This window comes from Haliotis asinina, chromosome 13 (genome assembly GCF_037392515.1).
Source record: "Haliotis asinina isolate JCU_RB_2024 chromosome 13, JCU_Hal_asi_v2, whole genome shotgun sequence".
In the NCBI taxonomy this organism is placed as follows: domain Eukaryota; kingdom Metazoa; phylum Mollusca; class Gastropoda; order Lepetellida; family Haliotidae; genus Haliotis; species Haliotis asinina.
Window position 1 is genome coordinate 18,258,077 of NC_090292.1, and position 20,604 is coordinate 18,278,680.

Consider the following 20,604-nt stretch of genomic DNA (forward strand, 5'->3'; position numbering starts at 1 on the left):
GAGACGGTACCGTTCGGGGGTGGAAGCGTGATGGTTTGGGGCGGAATATGCAGTGACCACACAACTGACCTTGTCGTGTTTGAACGAAACCTCAATGCCCAGGGGTACATCGACGACGTGCTTCGCCCTGTTGTCATTCCCTACCTCCAACAGAACCGACGAGTGCTGTTCCAACACGACAACGCTCGTCCCCATACAGCCAGGGTTACAAGAGACTTTCTAGCGGCAAACAACGTCAACACCTTGCAGTGGTCTGTCAGATCACCAGACCTGTCGCCCATTGAAAACCTTGGGACCATCTTGACCGGCAAATAAGGGCCAGACATCCACTTCCATCAAGCAGAGACACCTTGATACAGGCAGTGGAAGAGAAATGGCAAGCCGTACCGAATCACGTCATCAGACGTCTCATCAACTCTATTCGTCGACGTGTTCAAGCGTGCATTGATGCCAATGGGGGGAGGGGGGGGGGGGGGGGGCACACACGTTATTGACGCTTTAACGAGGACAAATCTTCCCTTTTCTGAAGTGATATTCGGAAAGTTTGAGTTTGAAAGTTGACATTTTACCCCACTGCCATAACTTGTGTTCCTGTCAGTACAGTTTATGTCATTTTGATGTGTAACTTCCATTAAAATGTTGGCAAATAAATTCTCTTTGAATCCCACCTAATGTTTCATGTCAACATAGTTTTATGTGTCGTATTTCATGATTGAAATGTTGGTTTAGTTTTTTTTGCCCATCAGTTTATTTATACCAACGGATAGGAAATTAAATATTCTACATTTGTGTGTAAGTTTATGGCCATACGCAGATTCAGGACTACGCGAGCGCAATTCTCGCACAACGTTCACTTTTCAAACTTTACAAAAAATGCTGGCCTGAACAAAACTCGACATCCAGAGGGTTAACCCATTTACGTCTAAAGGTCACAGCAGCCTTGACTTAGATTTCGCTCGTAGCATGAACCAGGTTAAACAGTGCGTCTATGCGTGCACACGCACTTCATTGTCTGGTGCACGTCTGTCAGGTATAAGGTAAGTGGGTCATGAAAATTGACAAATTGTTTGAAAATTGAAAATTCTGTTTTCCAACAAATATCATTGACTCACAGGATTGTCCGAAATATAGCTAATGACAGCTAGTTTTATTCCACTTGACCATAACAGTTTTTTATCAGGACAATGACTACCATTGAACATACGATTGTCAGATTGTCGACAGTTTTTGATAGCAGTTACTCTAGAGCATATCAGTTTATCTCTGAAGATTAAGAGCGCGTATTCTCGCATACAAATAGACCGGTGAATTATCTACCAAACACTGAGACGCCTGTGTTGTTTGCAAGCAACTGATCAAGCCCCTTGTTGAACAGAGCCAGTACACAAGTAGGACAGCGTCCGCTTGTACTGCGTACTGTAAATATTTACTCTATTATCTTTGATGCATGCTTATGTCGTAATTACGACATATTGAAGGCGGAGTGGATGAGCAAATATTTAGAACGGTATGTTTGGAAATCCACAAATATTTTGATTTCACCGGGAGAGGCACTGAATTCTGTACCATGACGTAAATTGTATCTCCTAAGTCAGCTTTGGCCTCGAAACTGAAACTCTTTTTATTATATGTAAGTGTGAAAGAATGAGATTTCCTGCTTTGAGAAAAGTGATTTTTTCAGGGGATTGGCAAATGTATTACGATCACTGCAGTTAACGTTCACGTTGAGGCCAAATGGATCGCTCAATATTATTACGTACGCCAACACAAGGAAACGTATAGGTGATATTATATATATATATCTGTTAATTATAATTCCACAGTTATGGTACTTGTTTTGACACATGAGACGAGTGCACCGTGAAAAACGCATCTTCTAAAGCGTTACTGCGTTCTGTGTTCGACATCGTGAAGGGAGTAGAGGAGGAGGAGGAGAGAGTAGGTGAACAAAAGAGAGGGCTGGGGGTGGGGTTGGGGTGGGGATGGAGGTGGGGGTTAGATCAGCTGACGAAGGCATTGCAAGATTAATGCCCAGGACCTCATTTCACAAAGCTCTCGTAAGCCTAAGATGTCGTAACTTATCTCGTAACATGCTTATCCTCTGTATATCTACTGAAACATATAGGAAGTACGAGGGCTACGAGAAAAGTTACGAGATCGTAGGCTGCTAGGGCTTCGTAAAGTCCTGCGTTTATTCCTGATGCAGGTTTTTAACCACCCCAAAACACACTTTATAATTTTAAAAGCAATGCAATTTCATTTGCCACAGATTCTGAAACTAAACTTCGTGCCCGCATATCTTTGACGTCACAAATATATAGATATGCCCGCATATCTATGACGTCACACATGGTAATACGTGACGTTACAAGCTTGGTGAAGCAATTTTCATACTGATCACTCAGTTGACTGCATTACGGCATCTAGTTCCCCGTAAGCTTTTATGTTAAAGAGCGTATTGTTGTCAACAAAGTTTAGCTTATGTTTGGAAAAAAAAGAACTCGAGTAGAATTTCATTAACCTGTAATTAACCTTTTGAACAAGTAATACACTTTAATGTTCGCATGACATTGTGCACCTGGATTCCCGTGCCGTCCTCTCGCTACCACCGACAGTCGCTCGGGAAACTGTTGTAGATTTCTATCTTCGCTTTGTAGCATACTCCATCTATCGTAGCCAGGCATGAATTTTCTGGGATCAAAGCACTGACAGTACCGTAACCACGACCATCAATCTGGAAGTGATCACCGACCCTTGACGCTATGTTTGTGTACACTCTGAATGCAGTCTCTAAGATTTGCATGTATCCTCTTTAATTCGCATCGATATCGTTCATGACCCCAACGGATACCGAAAATATCTGTTGGCTTCATCCTGCTGAGAACACTATCCATTCAAGAGAGAAACAAAACACCTACGCGTTTCATTTCGGCGCGAAATTGAGAGAAACTGCGGCTAGAGTGTGAGAACTCCCAGTTTTCCTCGAGTCAAACAACAGGCCTCCCCTAAGTAATTGAAGGAATTACAGCAAATTTGAAGGAATTGCATCTCAAATGTAAACAAACGCAGCCCACTCGCGAAACAATTGCAGCGATATCGGTAGTTTAACGGTAATAATAGAAACCCATCGGCCCTATCGGAAGCAATTAATGTCGGTAATACAGGAAACACGCTCGGCCATCTTCGGAGATTTTTCGGTCGCGAGCGGAAACTCACGCAGCAAAACATGGCGTCGTTGGAAGAAGTACCCGTATCGGTGAGTTTTGCTTTTAGTTCCTACTATTACATTTTTATACTTATCCATCTTTGACCACCCGTGTTGAATGCGTTTAAGCATGAAGTGTTGTCGGGGCAATAGCTTATGTTTTTAAGAAAAGATTATGATGATTACGAACATCATGAATGTGCGCCATGAAGAAGTTTATGAGCCGTAATTTTTCTTGCTATGAAGTGCAATTGACAAATTTAAACTCATTTTACAAAAAAAAAATGATGTTATATCTAGTGCACGTTCGTAATCATCGGCACTACTTCTATGTTCAGATGTAAACAATCTCCAGGGGCATGACTTGTGACACTCTCCTAGAGTGACTATCTTTTCCTAAAAACATAAGCTATTGCCCCGACAACACTTCATAACAGATTGTTATTTGCTGTAATTCCTTCAGTTACTTAATCTGAAAAAAAAATACGCCACGCCCACGCCGGACTACTCTCGGACCTGAGGAATGTCGGGGAATACCTTTACACAGCGAGGGAATTCCCTTGCACTCGGGTACCTTAATGAACTTTGGGTAAACATTGAAGTGATACATTGTGGTTAACATAAACAAACAACTCAAAATTATCCGTGAACGTTAATAACGTTGCAACGCCTCGACAAGAGCATGCGCACGTTGGAACATCAGTTCATGGCATCGCAATCCCAGTCACATCACACCCTCTTTCTCCTTGCGCAAATACTACAATCTCAGTTCCACTAACTTCATATCATTGGGCTTCATTTCCAATTCTCACTTTTCAAACTGTCTCTTTCAGTTCCCAGGTAGTATTTCAAACGTTTGAACTTGAAACTTTGCCGATACCGGGACGCGTCACGTTGAGTTGTTTCACTCTGATTCACCGACCGATCTTAGCATGGTTAATTGACAGCTGTTTGGGGGTGCTCTATGCTGATTGGCCAATGGTTTGGTAGGCGTGTCATTTTATGTAAATGAGTCACCTGAGTCATGTCACGCCATGTCACGCCGAAAATGTTAATCGGTGGTAACAAAGATATTTGTTTCGATGAATTTGATTACTTTTAAAGAAAATATTGTTGAAAGGGTATAGTATTTGTTGCTGAATTTAATTATAAGGATTGACTAGTGTGTATTACTTTCGTTGCATTGAAGTATGGAACTAAAAACCAATGTGCAAACTTTTGTAAGAGTCGGATTCTTACAAAAGTTTGCACATTGGTTTTTAGTTTCATACTTCAATGCAACGAAAGAAATACACAGTCAATCCTTAAATCATTTGCAGAAGCCCGTGGTCTTTCATTAACTGCCCGACAAAGGAGGGCAGTTGAAAAGACCGAGGGCTTCTGCAAATGATAATGCCCTGAAAAATAGCGTTACCGTTATTATAGTTAAAATGAATAGAATTTTTAATAAAATAAGAATAAAAACAGCGGCATCGGTTTAGAAGCATTTACTGCCAACAACAAAACGACGGAGGTCACCGACACACATTTTACAAACATAGACACGTCATAGAATTACACAGATGACGTCACTATTGAGAGTGACGACATTCGACCTTGATCTCTGCTCATACTACCAGCCGCCATTGTTTTCAGTAATCAACAACGTCAGACTTCAAGTCGATATTTTCATTGCTGTATGTTGTCATTTATGGTACAATTGTTATGGTTGGCACAGGCAGGAAAGTGAATAATGGCACAAGCACGTGTGACGAATGTGAGACAGATATATGGTCAATAATGAACCCAAGTTCAAACGAGCCGAAGGTGATGAACTTCAACAGTTGAGCTACTTATGACGTCACCTAACAACGGGCTTGATAATGTCCCGTCGTTAAGCATTTTGCGGGCATTATCATTTGCAGAAGCCCGAGGTCTTTCACTAACTGCCCGACGAAGGAGGGCAGTTGAAAAGACCGAGGGCTTCTGCAAATGATAATGCCCTGAAAAATAGCGTTACCGTTATTATAGCTAAAATGAATAGAATTTTCAATACAATAAGAATAAAAACAGCGGCATCGGTTTAGAAGCATTTACTGCCAACAACAAAACGACGGAGGTCACTGACACACATTTTGCAAATATAGAAACGTCATAGAACAACACAGATGACGTCACTATTGAGAGTGACGACATTCGACCTTGACCTTTGCTCATACTACCAGCCGCCATTGTTTTCAGTGATCAACAACGTTAGACTTCAAGTTGATATTTTCCTTGCTGTATGCTTTCATTTATGGTGAAATTGTTATGGTTGGCATAGGCAGGAAAGTGCATAATGGCACAGGCACATGTGACGAATGTGAGCCAGATGTATGGTCAATAATGAACCCAAGTTCATTCGAGCCGTAGGTGATTGAACTTCAACAGCTGAGCTAATTATGACGCCACCTAACAACGGGCTTGATAATGGCCCGTCGTCAAGCATTTTGCGGGCGTTATCAAGTTACAGTGGACCGCTCATTTCTGATAACGAGCGGTCGTTTTCATGATAATTCTATCCATTTTAGTTATAATTTCTGATAACGTGCGGTCGTTTTAATGATAATTCTATCCATTTTAGCTATGATGCCGTATAAAGATAAGTTTTGTCTGGGCTATCATTCTATTTTGGAATACTAAACTATGCCCTTATGTGTCTGAACAAAAAAGTGAAAACTCTTCAGTTTACAGCTGGTATAACTGGATTTCGATGATCGAATTTTGAGTGATTATTTTTTCTAAATGTAATTATACAAAATTCGAAAGCCTCTAATGAATAGAAAAGGAAGTATTATATTTCTTGAGTCAAGTGAAATGGCCTCTATATACTTCCTTTTTTATCAACACCTTGCTCCGCAACCTTTAAGGTAAAACATCTCAACTCAAAAGACTGGGTGTCATTAGGTTAAGCACCAGGTGTTAGCTTGATGACTAGCCCCAAACGAACAGTTGTACGTACTAGTATACAGAATTGTTATTTTGTACATGTACATAAAATGACTATCTTCTCAAATCCAACACAAATTTGTTTGATCAGCGTTTCAAAAATTCAAGGCAGTATATTTGAACGACTGTACAAAATATGCTTAGGGTGGAAACAGCAATGGCGTTGGCAAAAATAATACTCACCTTTCAGGAAGTGTGGTTAGTTTTCCAAAACAAGACCCAGGTTGGGTGTCCTGACTGCTGATGTAATAGGTTTGGGACAATTGCCACTAGGACAATTGCCACCAGGACAATTGCAATTGAGAGGCTGACCCACTATACACGTGCACTACTGACCACTGCAGAATATTCCTGAGAATTGCAACATTTTAATGAAATGACGTTTGTACTGTGTTGGATATTAGCTGCTGCATATACTGTTCACACTTTGCTAAGGATCAAATTATGGATTCTACAGAAAACAGACTATGGTGTAGGGTCAAATTAGGTTTATACATTTTAAGAACGAATAAACTCACACTTTCTGTACTCTTTTAACCATTACATATGAATGACTTGTGGTTAGTCTTAAGTGAATTGCGACTATGATTATCATAAGAGGCGACGAACGGGATCGGGTGGTCAGGCTCCCTGACTTGGTTGACACTTGTCATTGGTTCCCCATTGCGCAGATCGATGCTCATGTTGTTGATCATTGGATTGTTTGGTTCAGACTCAATCATTTACAGACCACCGCCATATTGCTGGAATATTGCTGAGTGCAGCGTAAAACTAAACTCACTCACTCACTCTTAAGTGAATTACTATTTTGTCTCTAAACGTTGCCAAAATGTGACCTCCTTCCCTCTCGCCCGTCAACGAAACATCTGACAGGTTACCTCTGTCGTCAGAGCCTTGGAGTGACATCATGTGAGGAAGGGTTTAACAAGTATAATACATGAACATTACTTTAGCACCACTCATTTTCATGCTATATGATTGCGTTTAACAAAACACACTGGTGATTCATGATATGGAACCAAAACACATGGTTATCCCCTATCTGAACCATCTAAAGTGTCAGTCCATCAACTACCAACACTGCTGCTACTTTCGGCTGTAATTTATTGACGGCCACTAAAAACGTCATCAATAATCAGGTCCAAAACTATGGTCACACAGACAATGTCTGTGGTCCAAGGTACGCAAAGTTCTCAAATAACGTTCACTGTTCAATCCTAAGCCAACAGTAATGGTGACATCACTATTTGGTTAATCCTCCCCTCGCACGGATAACTGCTGGAACCCTCCTCGTCATGCTGGAAATCAAATGCCGAATGCGCATCATTGGAATCCTCTGCCATTCGTCATGAAGAGCCTGGGCTAATTCCTGTAGATTTTGAACAGGTCGATCTCTTACCTGAACTTGGTCCCATAAATGCTCAACTGGGTTGTGATCAGGCCAAGGTAATCTGTCAACAGCAAGTATGCGATAAAAGGAGATACACCCCACACCATTACAGATCCACCTCCAAAGGTTTCAGCTGCATGGATCATCTGCTGTTGATAAGCCTCCAAACTCGCCAACTGCCATCAGTAACGCGAAAAAGAAAACCGCTTTCATTAGACCAATGGATCCTGCGCCATGCCCTCTGATTGTGGTTTTGCCGTTGAGCCTTGTGTCTATCAATGGAGAAAGGGACGTCTGACTGGACGACGCGCACGGGGACAGCGGACCTTAGCCTCCTTCGGATGGTGCTGGTTGAGGGACGAACACCCACTCTCCATTGTTCTCTTAGATCTTTGGCATTGGTCATGGGCCTGCGTCTCACTAGTCGAACTAGGGCACGGTCATCACGGGGAGTGGTCTTTCTCAGCCTTCCTGATCGTGGACGATCCTTGACGTAACCAGTGGCCGCATGTTTCCTTACAAGGGGACTAATGACAGTGTGATTGATATAATAATTCAATGTGGACCCAATGCTGCGACAGGACAAACCAGCTTCATGCATACCAGTAATCTGGCATCTGGTATTTTCAGAAAGCCTAGGCCTCGGCATGTCCAAAAAAGTTCAATTTAAGCACTTTTCACTTATCGATGCGTCCATAAGAAAGCAGTGAGAATACTTCATTTCACCTTTTTATACTCCACAGTCGCTTGTACCATGACGGAACTTTAGCATGAAAAGCATGTATTTGAGTCAGCACGCGAACTTCATGCTAACTTCATGTGTATTTAAATATATCTGGTTGACTTCTCTGTCTCTGTTTTCATCCCGTTTTGTTACAATCAAATATTATTTTTGGTGGTGCTTAATTAACGCTCATGTGTATAATATGTCTAACAAGCTCGTCAATTTTGCTGATTTCTCGACGTCAACAAAGACATGCCGAATCGTTAGATTGCTGTTAAATGCTCCCAGGTGTCGGGTGGTGGTGTCACCACGTGCAGATTTCCACGAGACCCCTCACTTCGTTCTAAATATGTTGTTTGCGCGTGCGTAAGGTGCGGTGTTGAGGCCTGAACTTATTAAATCGGGTGGCTGGACATCCACCACGCTTCCAAGATAGAAGATGTTATTCACACTTGTTTCCATCGAGTTAAAAAAATCAAAACAACTTAACAGTAAATGATTTATAACCAAAAGTACTTTGCATGACACAGCTTGAAACATAAGGATTTCTTCCTCAGGACCGATCGAGGTTTTCGTTGAAGTCACCGAAATACTGTTAGTAATATTATAATGACACCCACTTCGCTATACATGGTTCCGACTATCGCGCCAAGCTCCGCCCACCTTGGTTACTGTTGCTACATCCCCCAAGCTTTCGGATGCTAAGCTGTCAAAATGGCGGATACACTGGCAGAGCCCGATTGCCGGTTGACATTCCCAAACACAATATCAATTTTAATTTTGCCAGATCGCCCTATTTTAACGCTGAAACCGAGGCTGAATGGCTTGAACTACTGCGTAGTATTTGACAAACCCTTTAGTTTCCCTGATCTCACTCAGACACTGGTCACATTACATCTTTGATATTTCTTAAGTTCTTCCCTCAGCTCTACAATTCCCTTGTCTTTTGTCTTCAAAATCGTCCTCAGGTCCTTGATCCTTGATCCTACCTGGGATCTCAGATTCTGAATTTGGACTGTCTGGTGTTGCTGAAGTGGAGTGATGGCTGAAAAATAACAGGCAAAAAAGTAATTTGGAATGAAGTACATACGAACAATGTGTCACTGCTTAAAGTTATTAGTTCTATTTATTCAATTTCCTATTTTCAGACTAAAACAGATATCCCCTAAAGTATCGAGTATGTGTGCCCCTGTCAAGTTTCCAAAAGTATAACCTGTACAGCTCCCTCCTAGGTATGAAGATCTAACGCCCAGTATCAACCTACAGATCTTGGGAAAGTAGAGGATGAGAAAAGCAACAGACGGAGAGTTGGTTTTTGAAAAGAGATGAGGTCTAATCGCCTTACAGTTTCCAATTTTCGGAAGGATATTGAAAGAAGAAACCTGCACTATCTTTTCTCAACAGTCTATTTCCATAGACTTCTATCCACTCAGCATCTCTTTCCTATGGGAAGAAGAACAAAGTAGAGTCCAAGAAGAGATATCTAGAGCACAAAGTCTCAACCTATCTACACGAGACTGGACAACTATTCAACAATAATTTCTGCTTCCTTGAAGCCACTCCTGATTGCCAGATATTATGTCCTGAACAGGACAGCGGAATTACTGAAATCAAATGTCTGTACTCAGTTCGACACTTCACTTAGAAAGTGTAATCCCAAATGTAACATGCTACATTTGACCACTTTCTAAATGGCATTTTGTAATGAAAGTTTCAGAAAAACAATTACTTAGAGTAAATATGAGGCAATATTTGTTTCAGATCAGTCTTCTTCACATACATCAAATTTTTTAATAACATAATTTTAGTTGCTTAATTTTGAGGTTAAACATTTTAAGTATACTTTATCTCATCCTCCATTAAGTTTGTGTTGTTATTTTTATGTGTGTTATGTTGCATGAGTTTTTTATATGCTGTTATGATCACATTTGTTTTATTACAACTTGGTTACATTATTTTAGATGGCTCAATTAATTCATTATTTTTTTCTTCTCTGCCCAAATGTGGGGGTTAAATAAAATCATCATACACAGACAAGTGAGGACAAAATAAAAATAGATGATGTACCATTCTTTTGTTGTGTGGTCTTGTTCCTCACTTATCAGTGTTTGTCACATTAGCGAACGGTTTTTCAAATAATAGTAAAGTTTGCGATAGGAGCACAAAAACATTTAAACAACTCTTAAAGGAATTGTATTCTTGAAATGGCACGCTGCTATATACTCTTCTTTTTCTTACTGAAATATACATTAGAAATAAATCACTGGTATCCAAACAGTTCCTCTTTCTTGGTGGTGGCCGGGTTGGTGTTGAATCTCCCCCGATATCGCAGGAATCTGCTATGGAATCTCAGCTGTTGGTCCACTCGGATCCTTGAAATACTGTCAGAACAATGCAGTGATTATCCGATTCCCCAGAAATTCTAGAACTCATCACAGATGTTTAACGTGTGTTTAAGGTCAAATATTGATTTTCGTTATATGATGCAATACACTATCTGCTGGCAGTACCTCAACTTGACAATTTATCATGCATATATTTATTGATAATAACAACAGCTAGCTTCTCAATGGAATCATTGTAAAGTGTACTTCAGACTGTAAAGATTAAAGTAGAAAAAAATTGAAATAAAATCGAATGTAACACAAAACAAAATGAATATTTGATACGCTTTGCTAGCTGTCAGTATGCTTACATGCAGTAGATCTTTCTTGAACATACGTAAGATGTATTTCCAGCATAGACGCATTATAATTCCACTCAATGAAATCTTGACAGTTACTTCAAGGGTTGATGTATCAATGATTAAACATACCTTTGACGACTCATGTCTGTGTTTGTTGATGTTGGTATTCAGCCGATGATGTGGTCTTCAACAAGCCCAAATCCATCGCAAACACGACACCAAAACGGTTTCCAAACGGGTCTTAGGTTTCGGAAAAGGAATGAAATTGCATTCTCTAGCCTCTCTTGATATCTCTCGTCAGAACTGCACGTTCCCCATGCATATCGTTTCCCCATTATCAACAACAACGGCAAGCTACTTTGCAGGGTCAAATGTCCTGACAACCGAAAGCTTGGGGGGACCTATGGCACCTTAGCAACAAGCTATCACGCGGTGATAAAAAAACGCGATCTGATTGGTTGACGGACATGCATTGTCTGTCAATCAAATACACATGTTGCTACCAGGAGAAAGTAGCTTAGATTTTCTGTGTAAACAATCGTAGATAGCATTTATTCTCAGACCTGCGGATGTTCGCCACACGGCGCAGCCATTTTAAAATCGGGGCTGTCATAGTCCAAAGTCAGTTTGAGAATCAGTTAGATTATGGTTTGTTCAAAAGATCAAAACTACTTCCTACACGTAGTTCAATATGTTTGTGAATCATGACCGAAGATTGTAACAGAACGATTTATATCCATTATAACAAGAAGCGATTTTGATACAATCTTCTATGAAGTTGTATCTCGGAAAATAATGAAGGCAGGTATTAAATGACAGCAGATTGTTCAATCATGAAGTTTTCATTTTCTCAAAACAATTGGCTCGATTGCAAGTTTAGATAAACCTATAAACGAAATAATCCTCTGCCTGAAAAGTTGGTGAAGCAACCCACACAGGTGTAGCTCATATTGCGTCACAGAGGCGCGCCCTTCTGATTGGCTGAAATTCCGTTCGAGGGAGAGAAGCGTGCGCTGTTGTCAAAAAGGTCGATTTAAGGTATTTAAATGCTGAATGGAGCAACTTTAATGACTGGGTTTCATTTATAGCAATGTCAATAAATGACAGTATTAATTTTAAGCTCATTGTAAGCATGGATCGTAGCCTATGTTATTTTTTCTGGTGGATCCCACACTTGCTACTGATAGGCGTTGTGTACTTGTGAATGGATCATTCCACGATATGCAAAATGGTTGACTCGTGCCATCAAAGACACTTTTATGGTTACTCATGTTCAACTGCATAGGATTAGATTAAATGATTGTTTGCCTAAAGAAGGCTTACCATACAATTACTTGCCAAATGGGTACAACTTCAAAATAAAAATCTAAGTTTAAGTAAAGTTGTAACCCTTAGCAAATATGAGCAGCATATGTCCAGAACAAAGGAACTATGATGAACTGGGAACATATCTTGTAAAGTAAAGATGAGAGGTGAAACTAATAAATGGATCTCTTCCGTTCTTTCAGAATGTGGACAGGACCAAAATTCATTCTTGTGACATTTTTGGCGTTGTTTCACAAGGGGAAAACACAGAAAGTGTCAACTTTAAATGGCCCACTTCTAGGACAACGTGTGTCAGTGCTGGGCAAGTCTCTTGACATATTCTATGGAATCCCATACGCCAAGCCTCCTGTAGGCGATCTCCGCTTCAAATACCCACAGCCCTCAGAGTCTTGGGGACCGGAAGTGAGGGATGCACGAAAACAGATGCCATCTTGCTTCCAAATTAAAGACGCTCTTGACGCAGTTGAGGCTCACAGACAGATACCCGACGATTACAGTGAAGACTGTCTACATCTTACAGTGTGGGCGCCATCAGAGAACGGTGGCCATCAGGCAGTGATGGTCTGGATCTATGGCGGAGGGTTTTTCAGTGGTTCATCAAGGATGCCACTTTATGAAGGAAAATACCTTGCAGCAGAGAATGACGTCATCGTTGTTTCAATGAATTATAGATTGGGGCCTTTAGGGTTCAGCTATCTTGGACCAGATACCATCCCTGGCAACATGGGCTTGATGGATCAACGACTAGCCTTACAGTGGGTGAAGGACAATATTGTCAACTTTGGTGGAGATCCATCTCGGGTGACCATATTTGGAGAAAGTGCTGGTGCTGCAAGCGTGGGTCATCACCTTTTGTCACCATTGTCACGTGACCTGTTTGACAGAGCCATCATACAGAGTGGGACTCCCAATTGCCCATGGGCATACACCGTGCCGAAAACAGCAAAACGGAGACTGAAGAGATTTGCTGATCTCCTTCAATGTCCATCTTCAACTGATGCGGACATATATGACTGCTTGAAGACAGCACATGCACAAACTATGGCAGATCTCCAGCTAGGTTTGTTTGATGAAGGAATTCCATTTCGTCCAGTTGTGGATGGGCACTTCCTCCCCAATAACCCCAAAAGTCTACTGTCAACTGGTTCCATTAAACAGACTAGTATACTACATGGCTTTACAAAAAATGAGATGACACTATTTTCTGCACTGACATTGAAGCAGATACGAAAGGTTTCTACATTGCCAGATAAACTGATATTAAGTCGCTCGGAATATGAAAGTCTTCTCAGGTTAAACATTGCAAACACCAACACAATCGAAGAACCTTTTCGTCTCTTTTACGAAAGTCTGAAGGCCCCCCTGAAAGACAAAGACTATTTTGATGTCATTACTCGCGCAACTTCAGATAGGGGATTTAAATGTCCTCATCTTGAGTTTGACAGATTGTACTCTCCTGCTAACCCTACCTATGTCTACAGCTTTAATCACCGACTGTCAGTTAGTACTTTTCCGCAGTGGATAGGAGCAGCCCATATGTACGAGCTTGATTTTGTATTTGGTTGGGCTCTGGAAAAGTCCCTTGGATGTACAGAAGAGGAGGTGGAACTCAGCAAGACCATCATGACCTATTGGACCAACTTTGCTAAGTCAGGGTGAGTGAGTGAGTGGTACATGTGAATTATTTAGCCGGTGATTGCAATGTTGGCCTTTCGGTCGATACACATTTCGCCTGGCCCACAAAATTATAATTCTCGAGGAATACACAGAAGAAAGAGCATCTGTTTATGTCTCGTGCACATTGTCCACAGTGCATTTTTGTACTCCACTATTTTTCCAAATACTTTGTAAACCCGTATTCACATACTCAATTTAACCCGATAATAAAACACATCAAACGAAAGATCCTATCTGCAGGAACCCTAACGCTCCTGTCCCTGTGAAGGTGAAATGGCCCGCCTCCGACAACACTGATCTCTCGTACATGGCACTGGACGTGGGCAGCAACTTAACAACAGGGAACGGGGTAGTCCACCACGAATGTGTCTTCATCAACAGGATTCTACCGATGACTTCTAAAGGTAATTTGGCACACTATAGATTCAAAGGTGATTTTGCTTACAAACAAATATTCGGTATCGTATACTGTCCAAAACAGCTTACGCCAAACTCACATTTTAAATACTGCTATCGCTGATAGATATATGCTTCAGTACAAAAGGTACGTTTGTTTGTAGCCAGGTAACAGCCCCTCTCCATGTCAGTCCTGGCTGGTTTTTGTGGATGTTATACTGAACTGTAGCGAGACAAATAATGAATCCATCTGATGATTTGCAGATCCACCGGAAGGCCAGGGGTACTGCACAAGAGGATGAAAGGACAGCATCATAACAACCAGACTCAGAGGGACGTAGATATTGTGATGTCTTGTACACTGCTGCGTCTATAGTGTCTACAGTCAACATACTTCTCAAGGACACCATGGAATTGTTAATAACACTTTAGTTTGCTATTCCTCACGGTTGCAAGTCAACCTGTACCCAAGCCTATATTTTACACACCGAGAAATCAGCTGGTAAATTCACTGCTAAGATAAGGCAGGCAACTGTTATCTACTCTCACAAGTCAATTGGCATCACCTTTATCACCCAAAACTGTGTTCCACGGGAGATATCGCTTTGACAGTAGATTTTGCACAATGCCCTGACAATGCTATGACGTCATGAACTTTTTTTTAACCCTTTGTACCAGTATAAGTTTTTTTTATCACTTTTTTTTTATCATTATTCATTCAACTCAGTAGACAGTTACACAAATAAATGACGCAACAGCAGAAGTACACAATAATGACGTCATGAACTTAATGACGTCACAGTGCTTTGACATCACTGCACCGCAAACCTAATGGCAGTTCCTGGCTCAGAGATGTACATTTTTCATTGAAAACTAATGATGAATGACTTTCGATGATAAATAGATTCTCACCATCGTGTCTACCAATATCAATTATGTCAACACTCGTTGATAAAGGTAAAAGTATCCTCGGCAAGCACCGCATATTTATTACTTTATCAGCTCGTGTTGATATGTTTGATATCAGTAAACACTTGGCTGAGATTCACTACGTACCACAGCCGTATGCACCTATCAAGAATGACATTGAATTAGGAACATACTCAACAAAAGAAATTGACGACCACCTCAATTTTCTATATTGAAGTATTTAATACTTCATACGATCCACACAATACCAAAGTATTGCATATCGGGGTGGTCCTTAACATTTGTGGCCGAGTATGTCTCTCTTTATTTTGTTATTACTCACGGTTCCACTTCAGGAGGTCCACGTTATGTACTCAGAAAAGTCAGCTGGTAGATAGTCATCACCTATACCACAGCCCAGTATACCTACCAAGGACGCCTTGGAACTAATACTGTACTTGTCTTGTTACTCATCTCGATCCCACGTTATGAGTTCAACAAGTACCTGGCCCTTCATTATACTTCATGAGAGATTAGAAAGTGCCTCTGCCTACATTATACCCCTGAGAAGTCACCAAGTGCCTCTGCCTACAGTATACCCCTGAGAAGTCACCAAGTGCCTCTGCCTACATTATACCCCTGAGAAGTAACCAAGTGCCTCTGCCTACATTATACCCCTGAGAAGTCACCAAGTGCCTCTGCCTACAGTATACCCCTGAGAAGTCACCAAGTGCCTCTGCCTACATTATACACCTGAGAAGTCACCACGTGCCTATGCCAACATTGTATACCCTGAGACGTTACCAAGTGCCTAGGCCTGCATTATATACCCTGAGAAGCCACCACGTGCCTCTGCCTGCATTAGATCCCCATGAGAAGTCACCAAGTGCCTCTGCCTACCTTATATCCCCTGAGAAGTCACCAAGTGCCTCTGACTACAATATATCCCCTGAGACGTCAACAAGTACATGTCCTAGTACAATATGAGGACGTGTTATCCAGCGAGTCAACTGCCATAGACATTATATACTCAGTGAAGTCACCTGGCACAAAACATCTAATCAGACAAGTCAGCTGTGGTATGAGTGGAACATGTCTGTATTCACCTTGTGACACAGGTCGAGGTCACTCACAAAGCAACATAAACACCTTCATATGCCCATCTGTTTATTGTGCAGTAGTATACTGACATGGATGATATAGTACAGCGAGGGGGACAGTCTCGACGATTATCATTATCCAGCGATCACTGATGAGACAGAAGGTATACAAGTAAATCAGGTCGACTACATATTATCGTTCTCAATCTGGGTTTATACTTTTGTGTTGACGGGAATCACGTTGTAGACGTTCTGTTACACCCTGGTGAACCTCTTCGTGTAGTGTCAGGCTACAGCTTTTTATATTTCAGAGGCTCATTGTTTCGAATCATGCCAAAATATTCACGTCATATTTCTTCTGTAAAGAGAAATGAAATAAAATCACCCAATGGACTCACACAGGTAGTCGTTCCTGTTTATTATCCAGTGTAATACTAGTTATTGGGGCAGTGTACTCGCAAAAAAACTGCTTACATGTTGAGATAATCCCACCAGTATTGTGATCGCATTGCTTTATACTAACAACCGTAGTGTATGACAGTAAGTAGCACTGACTGTACATGCAGAGCCTATCTTCTACACATAAAGGCCAGAAAAAGAAATGATATGGTTCCGATAACATCCATCTAACAAATCGTAGGACAGTCAGGGACTCTTTATTTTTATTGTACCATTCATGGCACACATAGTATTCTGTTTTGTCAATTAATTAATTAATCAAACAAACAAACAAATCTAATGTCAGTACTCACATACCGTCCAAATTCATGTATTGTAAGATTTACCTGGGAACAGGTCAGAGGTAGGCAGGTTGAAGGAGGAGTCATCAAAGTCGGTAGTGAATGACCCCCAGCCAGACGAGATCTGGAAGTCCACTGTAAAGCCAGTACAATCACACGCTTAAACATAGACTTGCGTTCGTTGTACCACGAATGTGATCGTAACTCACACACTTCAACATACACTTACGATCAGCGTAGCGCTTTGTGAATCAGGGTCACGTTGTGAATAATGAGTAAAATATAAAAAAGAGCGAGTTAATCAGTTCAGAAACAACATGGGATTTGTGTTAAACAAGAACAACGGCACCGGCAAGAGGAAGGACAACAAATGACCATACTATGTACAAGCACACATACGCTGGTCACTTGTGTCACACACAAACCGAGTGAACAACCTGACACACCTTTGCGTGTATATTTTGACTGGAAGTTTGTATCCTCTTGTGCAGTAACCAGAAAGCCAGGATCCTGGGTTAGAACCCAGGGGCCCGTTTCACAAAACTCTCGTAAGCCTAAGATCTCGTAACTTTTCTCGTAGCATTTGTACCTGGCATACTGTAACATAAGCGGTGCAAATGCTACGAGGGAAGTTACGAGATCTTAGGCTTACGAGAGTTTTGTGAAACGGGCCCCTGGTGTTTTAGGTCTGTCATCGACACGACCCTGTCTTATTTGATTTCACTAACATGGTGAAAGTCTAATTCTTCCTCCCATCTCAAGCAGACACGACGTAATATAACGACGTAATATAACGACGTAATATAACGACGTAAAGCACGGGTCACATAAAGGTACTTCGCACGTTTGGGTTCCAATGAGAACGATGAATGATAAAATAAATGGAAATAGGGATAAGTGCACAAAACATAAATAAGACACATGCAACCTCTGTACCCAGCACGATCTGAAATCTGCCGTTTTTTCATAGATCACGGAAACAGTTGTTTTAGAAATCATGTAATATTGTGCTATTTTCACGTTTCACACCGAGGGGTGACAAACGGCTGGCGGAACAGCACCGATACGCACTTCAGCTGCAACTCCGCACATACTCAGCTGTTCCACCAACCGTTTGTTCATGTTTCACGGGTAGAAATCTCTACTCCTAATGATGAACGCGTTAAAAACGTTATTTTACGGCGAAAACTATGATTACACAATGTCATTTACAAAGTGGTCAAATGTAACATATGTCATATTTAGGATTATACTTTCTGAGTGGGTGTAACAAAGTATAAGCAGACGACAACCAGAGGTTTTCAAGGAACGACTTTTATTTACTTCATAACATCAGCCGGTAGGTTGACCAGGGGCATCAGAGGCAGGGCGAGGCAGGCAGAAGCAGGAGGGGGCCCTCTCGGCGAACTGTACTGTACTTGGCGAGCGTCAGTTCATGTCTGCTGGAGTGTGGGGTCTGGCCCCCCTTTTATCCAGTTCATCCCCCGCTTTGATTGACACAAGGGGAAGGTGCAACTGGCATATGGTTCCACCCAGCTGGCAGGTTGATCCAGGTAGCTGGCAGGTCGATCCATCCAGCTGGCAGTTTGATCCAGGTGGCTGGCAGGTTGGTCCGCGTGACCCCACCACACCAATCTTGTCCCCCATTAGTGTCGGGCGAGACGTTGGTCTCTAATCCCCGATAGGGCAAGTCACGGTCAGCCGGATCGCAAGGCAGCATTCATGTCGCGCCTGGCCTACCCCCCACCATTGTGTTACATTCGCCCCTTTGTATTCCGAAATTTTTCGACAGAAAGATTTCATTTCGTTTACAAGGTTATATAGTCTTTGCGTTGTGTTTTCGGCCGGATACGTATGCTACAGTCCGTTATCACTGATTACAGTTCACACAAATTCTCATGCATTCCCACACTATAACCACATTTGGGAATAAACCGAACCCTGGTTGTCCATGAGTCCTTCCTTGGACCCCAGTTGGGACACAGCACAGTCTGGTTCATGTCACTGTCGTCGTTAGTTGTGGTTAGCCAGTCACATCCAGACTTGGGTAGAGCTGCCGCACTACGGTGGCTGTTCCCGTCCTGTCCGTCCTTCCGGGCACGAGTGGTGCAGAGGCTATCCGCTCCCTGTCGGTGGTAACCGCACCTTCCGTTTCAACAGGCACCAACTCAAACTCGGAAGTAGCATGGGTGTGTTTTCCCCTCCTAATTCTTTTGGCTAGCCAGGGTTTGATAATTTTGGAATAGACAGTAACTGACACCATTATCAGGGCAAGTGACAATGCTACCATGACAAAAGACCAGAGATAATTCCCCGTCCCCATTTCCTCAACGGTATCCATTGACTCTAATTGCTCAACCAACTGTCCCATTGGAATCTTATCGAGATGTCTTAATTTCTTTGGTAATTTAACCCTTGTAAGATCAAACGTCCTTCCTCGTAGGGGTTCCAGCAAAAGCATTTCCGTTATATTCAATGTATTGACCATGTTCAGGAATTTGTCCTCAACATTACATCTGCTCTCATTTTGATAATAGGGCAATAGAGTCATGTAGTCATTTGATGCAGAACAGGACTTTTTTAACCTTATCACATCCAAGGGAAGTTGCGCCGTTAGGGCATGGGGTCGTCTGACGTCACTTTCGCGAACTATGGTGAAGTCCAATTTAGTACGCGTTGCTATGACCCACTGTCCCGTAGCCAGATATTCAGCTAGAGGTAGAATAGCCTGAGGCATCACTTCTGTCCTGCAGAATCTCTTTATCTTTTGCTCATTTTTCATAAAGAGGGCAACTATACATAACCGACTGAAGTTTGTGGGGTATGCAGGACTTTGAATTTGACAGTAACCGACCATACTGGCGGTACACGCATGCTTTTCCGTTTCTTTCAATAGCATGTACTTAGTACGCTTAGCTTTCACTGCTATTAGTTCCGCTTCCAACTTGTATTTAGCTATTGAATTTTGGAAACCATTTTCAGTGCTGCGAATTTCATTGGCCAGGATAGGAATAGGTAGGTTATGGGCTCGATATATCTCTACATGACCATCTAGATCTAAAAGAGGTAGAGAGACAACTATGACTATCTTGTTGTCATAAAGCACTGTAGTACACTTAAGGGTCCTATAGAAATTCCATAACTCACTTCCGGGAGCACCGGCTAACTTGAACCTTGCGGGGAGATGAATTTTTACCTCTTGTAAGATAGTTAGCAACTGCGTGGGCGTTATTGTGCTAGGCGACATATGGCCCAGGGATAGCATGTTTAGTTGTAAATGAAGGTATTCCAAATAAGTGGCAAAGTTTCCTATCGTTTGTCTTAGTTCCTCTATTACTAATTCTATTTGTAGATAAGTCTTAACAGCCCACTCAAGGCTGTCTATGCGTACTTGGAAATGGTTGGTGACATTCCGTATTGAGCTGTCAACTTGTTGTAAGCTATCTACTATATTATTTATGGCATGACGATTTTCCCCAATTTG

At 41.7% G+C, this 20,604-nt stretch overlaps 1 protein-coding gene across 2 annotated transcripts; it reads left to right on the forward strand.

Annotated features, from left to right (window-relative positions):
• The first annotated feature begins 960 nt into the window (after positions 1 to 960).
• LOC137259848 (acetylcholinesterase-like) lies at positions 961 to 16,777 on the forward strand. 2 transcript variants are annotated; one of them, XM_067797473.1, is made up of 4 exons: positions 961 to 1,037; positions 12,481 to 13,953; positions 14,216 to 14,379; positions 14,636 to 16,777. In XM_067797473.1, exons 1-4 carry the CDS (start codon positions 964 to 966, stop codon positions 14,671 to 14,673), a joined length of 1,749 nt encoding a protein of 582 aa, XP_067653574.1. In that variant the 5' UTR covers positions 961 to 963; the 3' UTR covers positions 14,674 to 16,777. The 2 variants fall into 2 exon arrangements, with proteins under 2 accessions (XP_067653574.1, XP_067653575.1); XM_067797474.1 differs by lacking the exon at positions 961 to 1,037 and adding an exon at positions 1,323 to 1,418.
• Positions 16,778 to 20,604: the final 3,827 nt, after the last annotated feature.

What these genes read in the sequence shown, in the direction of transcription:
- LOC137259848 (XM_067797473.1), top strand. Translation starts at nt 964, where the DNA reads ATGAACCAGGTTAAACAGTGCGTCTATGCGTGCACACGCACTTCATTG. An exon ending in GCACGTCTGTCAGGTATAAG is followed by an intron (nt 1,038 to 12,480) that starts GTAAGTGGGTCA and finishes CCGTTCTTTCAG; the next exon opens with AATGTGGACAGGACCAAAAT. An exon ending in ACCAACTTTGCTAAGTCAGG is followed by an intron (nt 13,954 to 14,215) that starts GTGAGTGAGTGA and finishes TCCTATCTGCAG; the next exon opens with GAACCCTAACGCTCCTGTCC.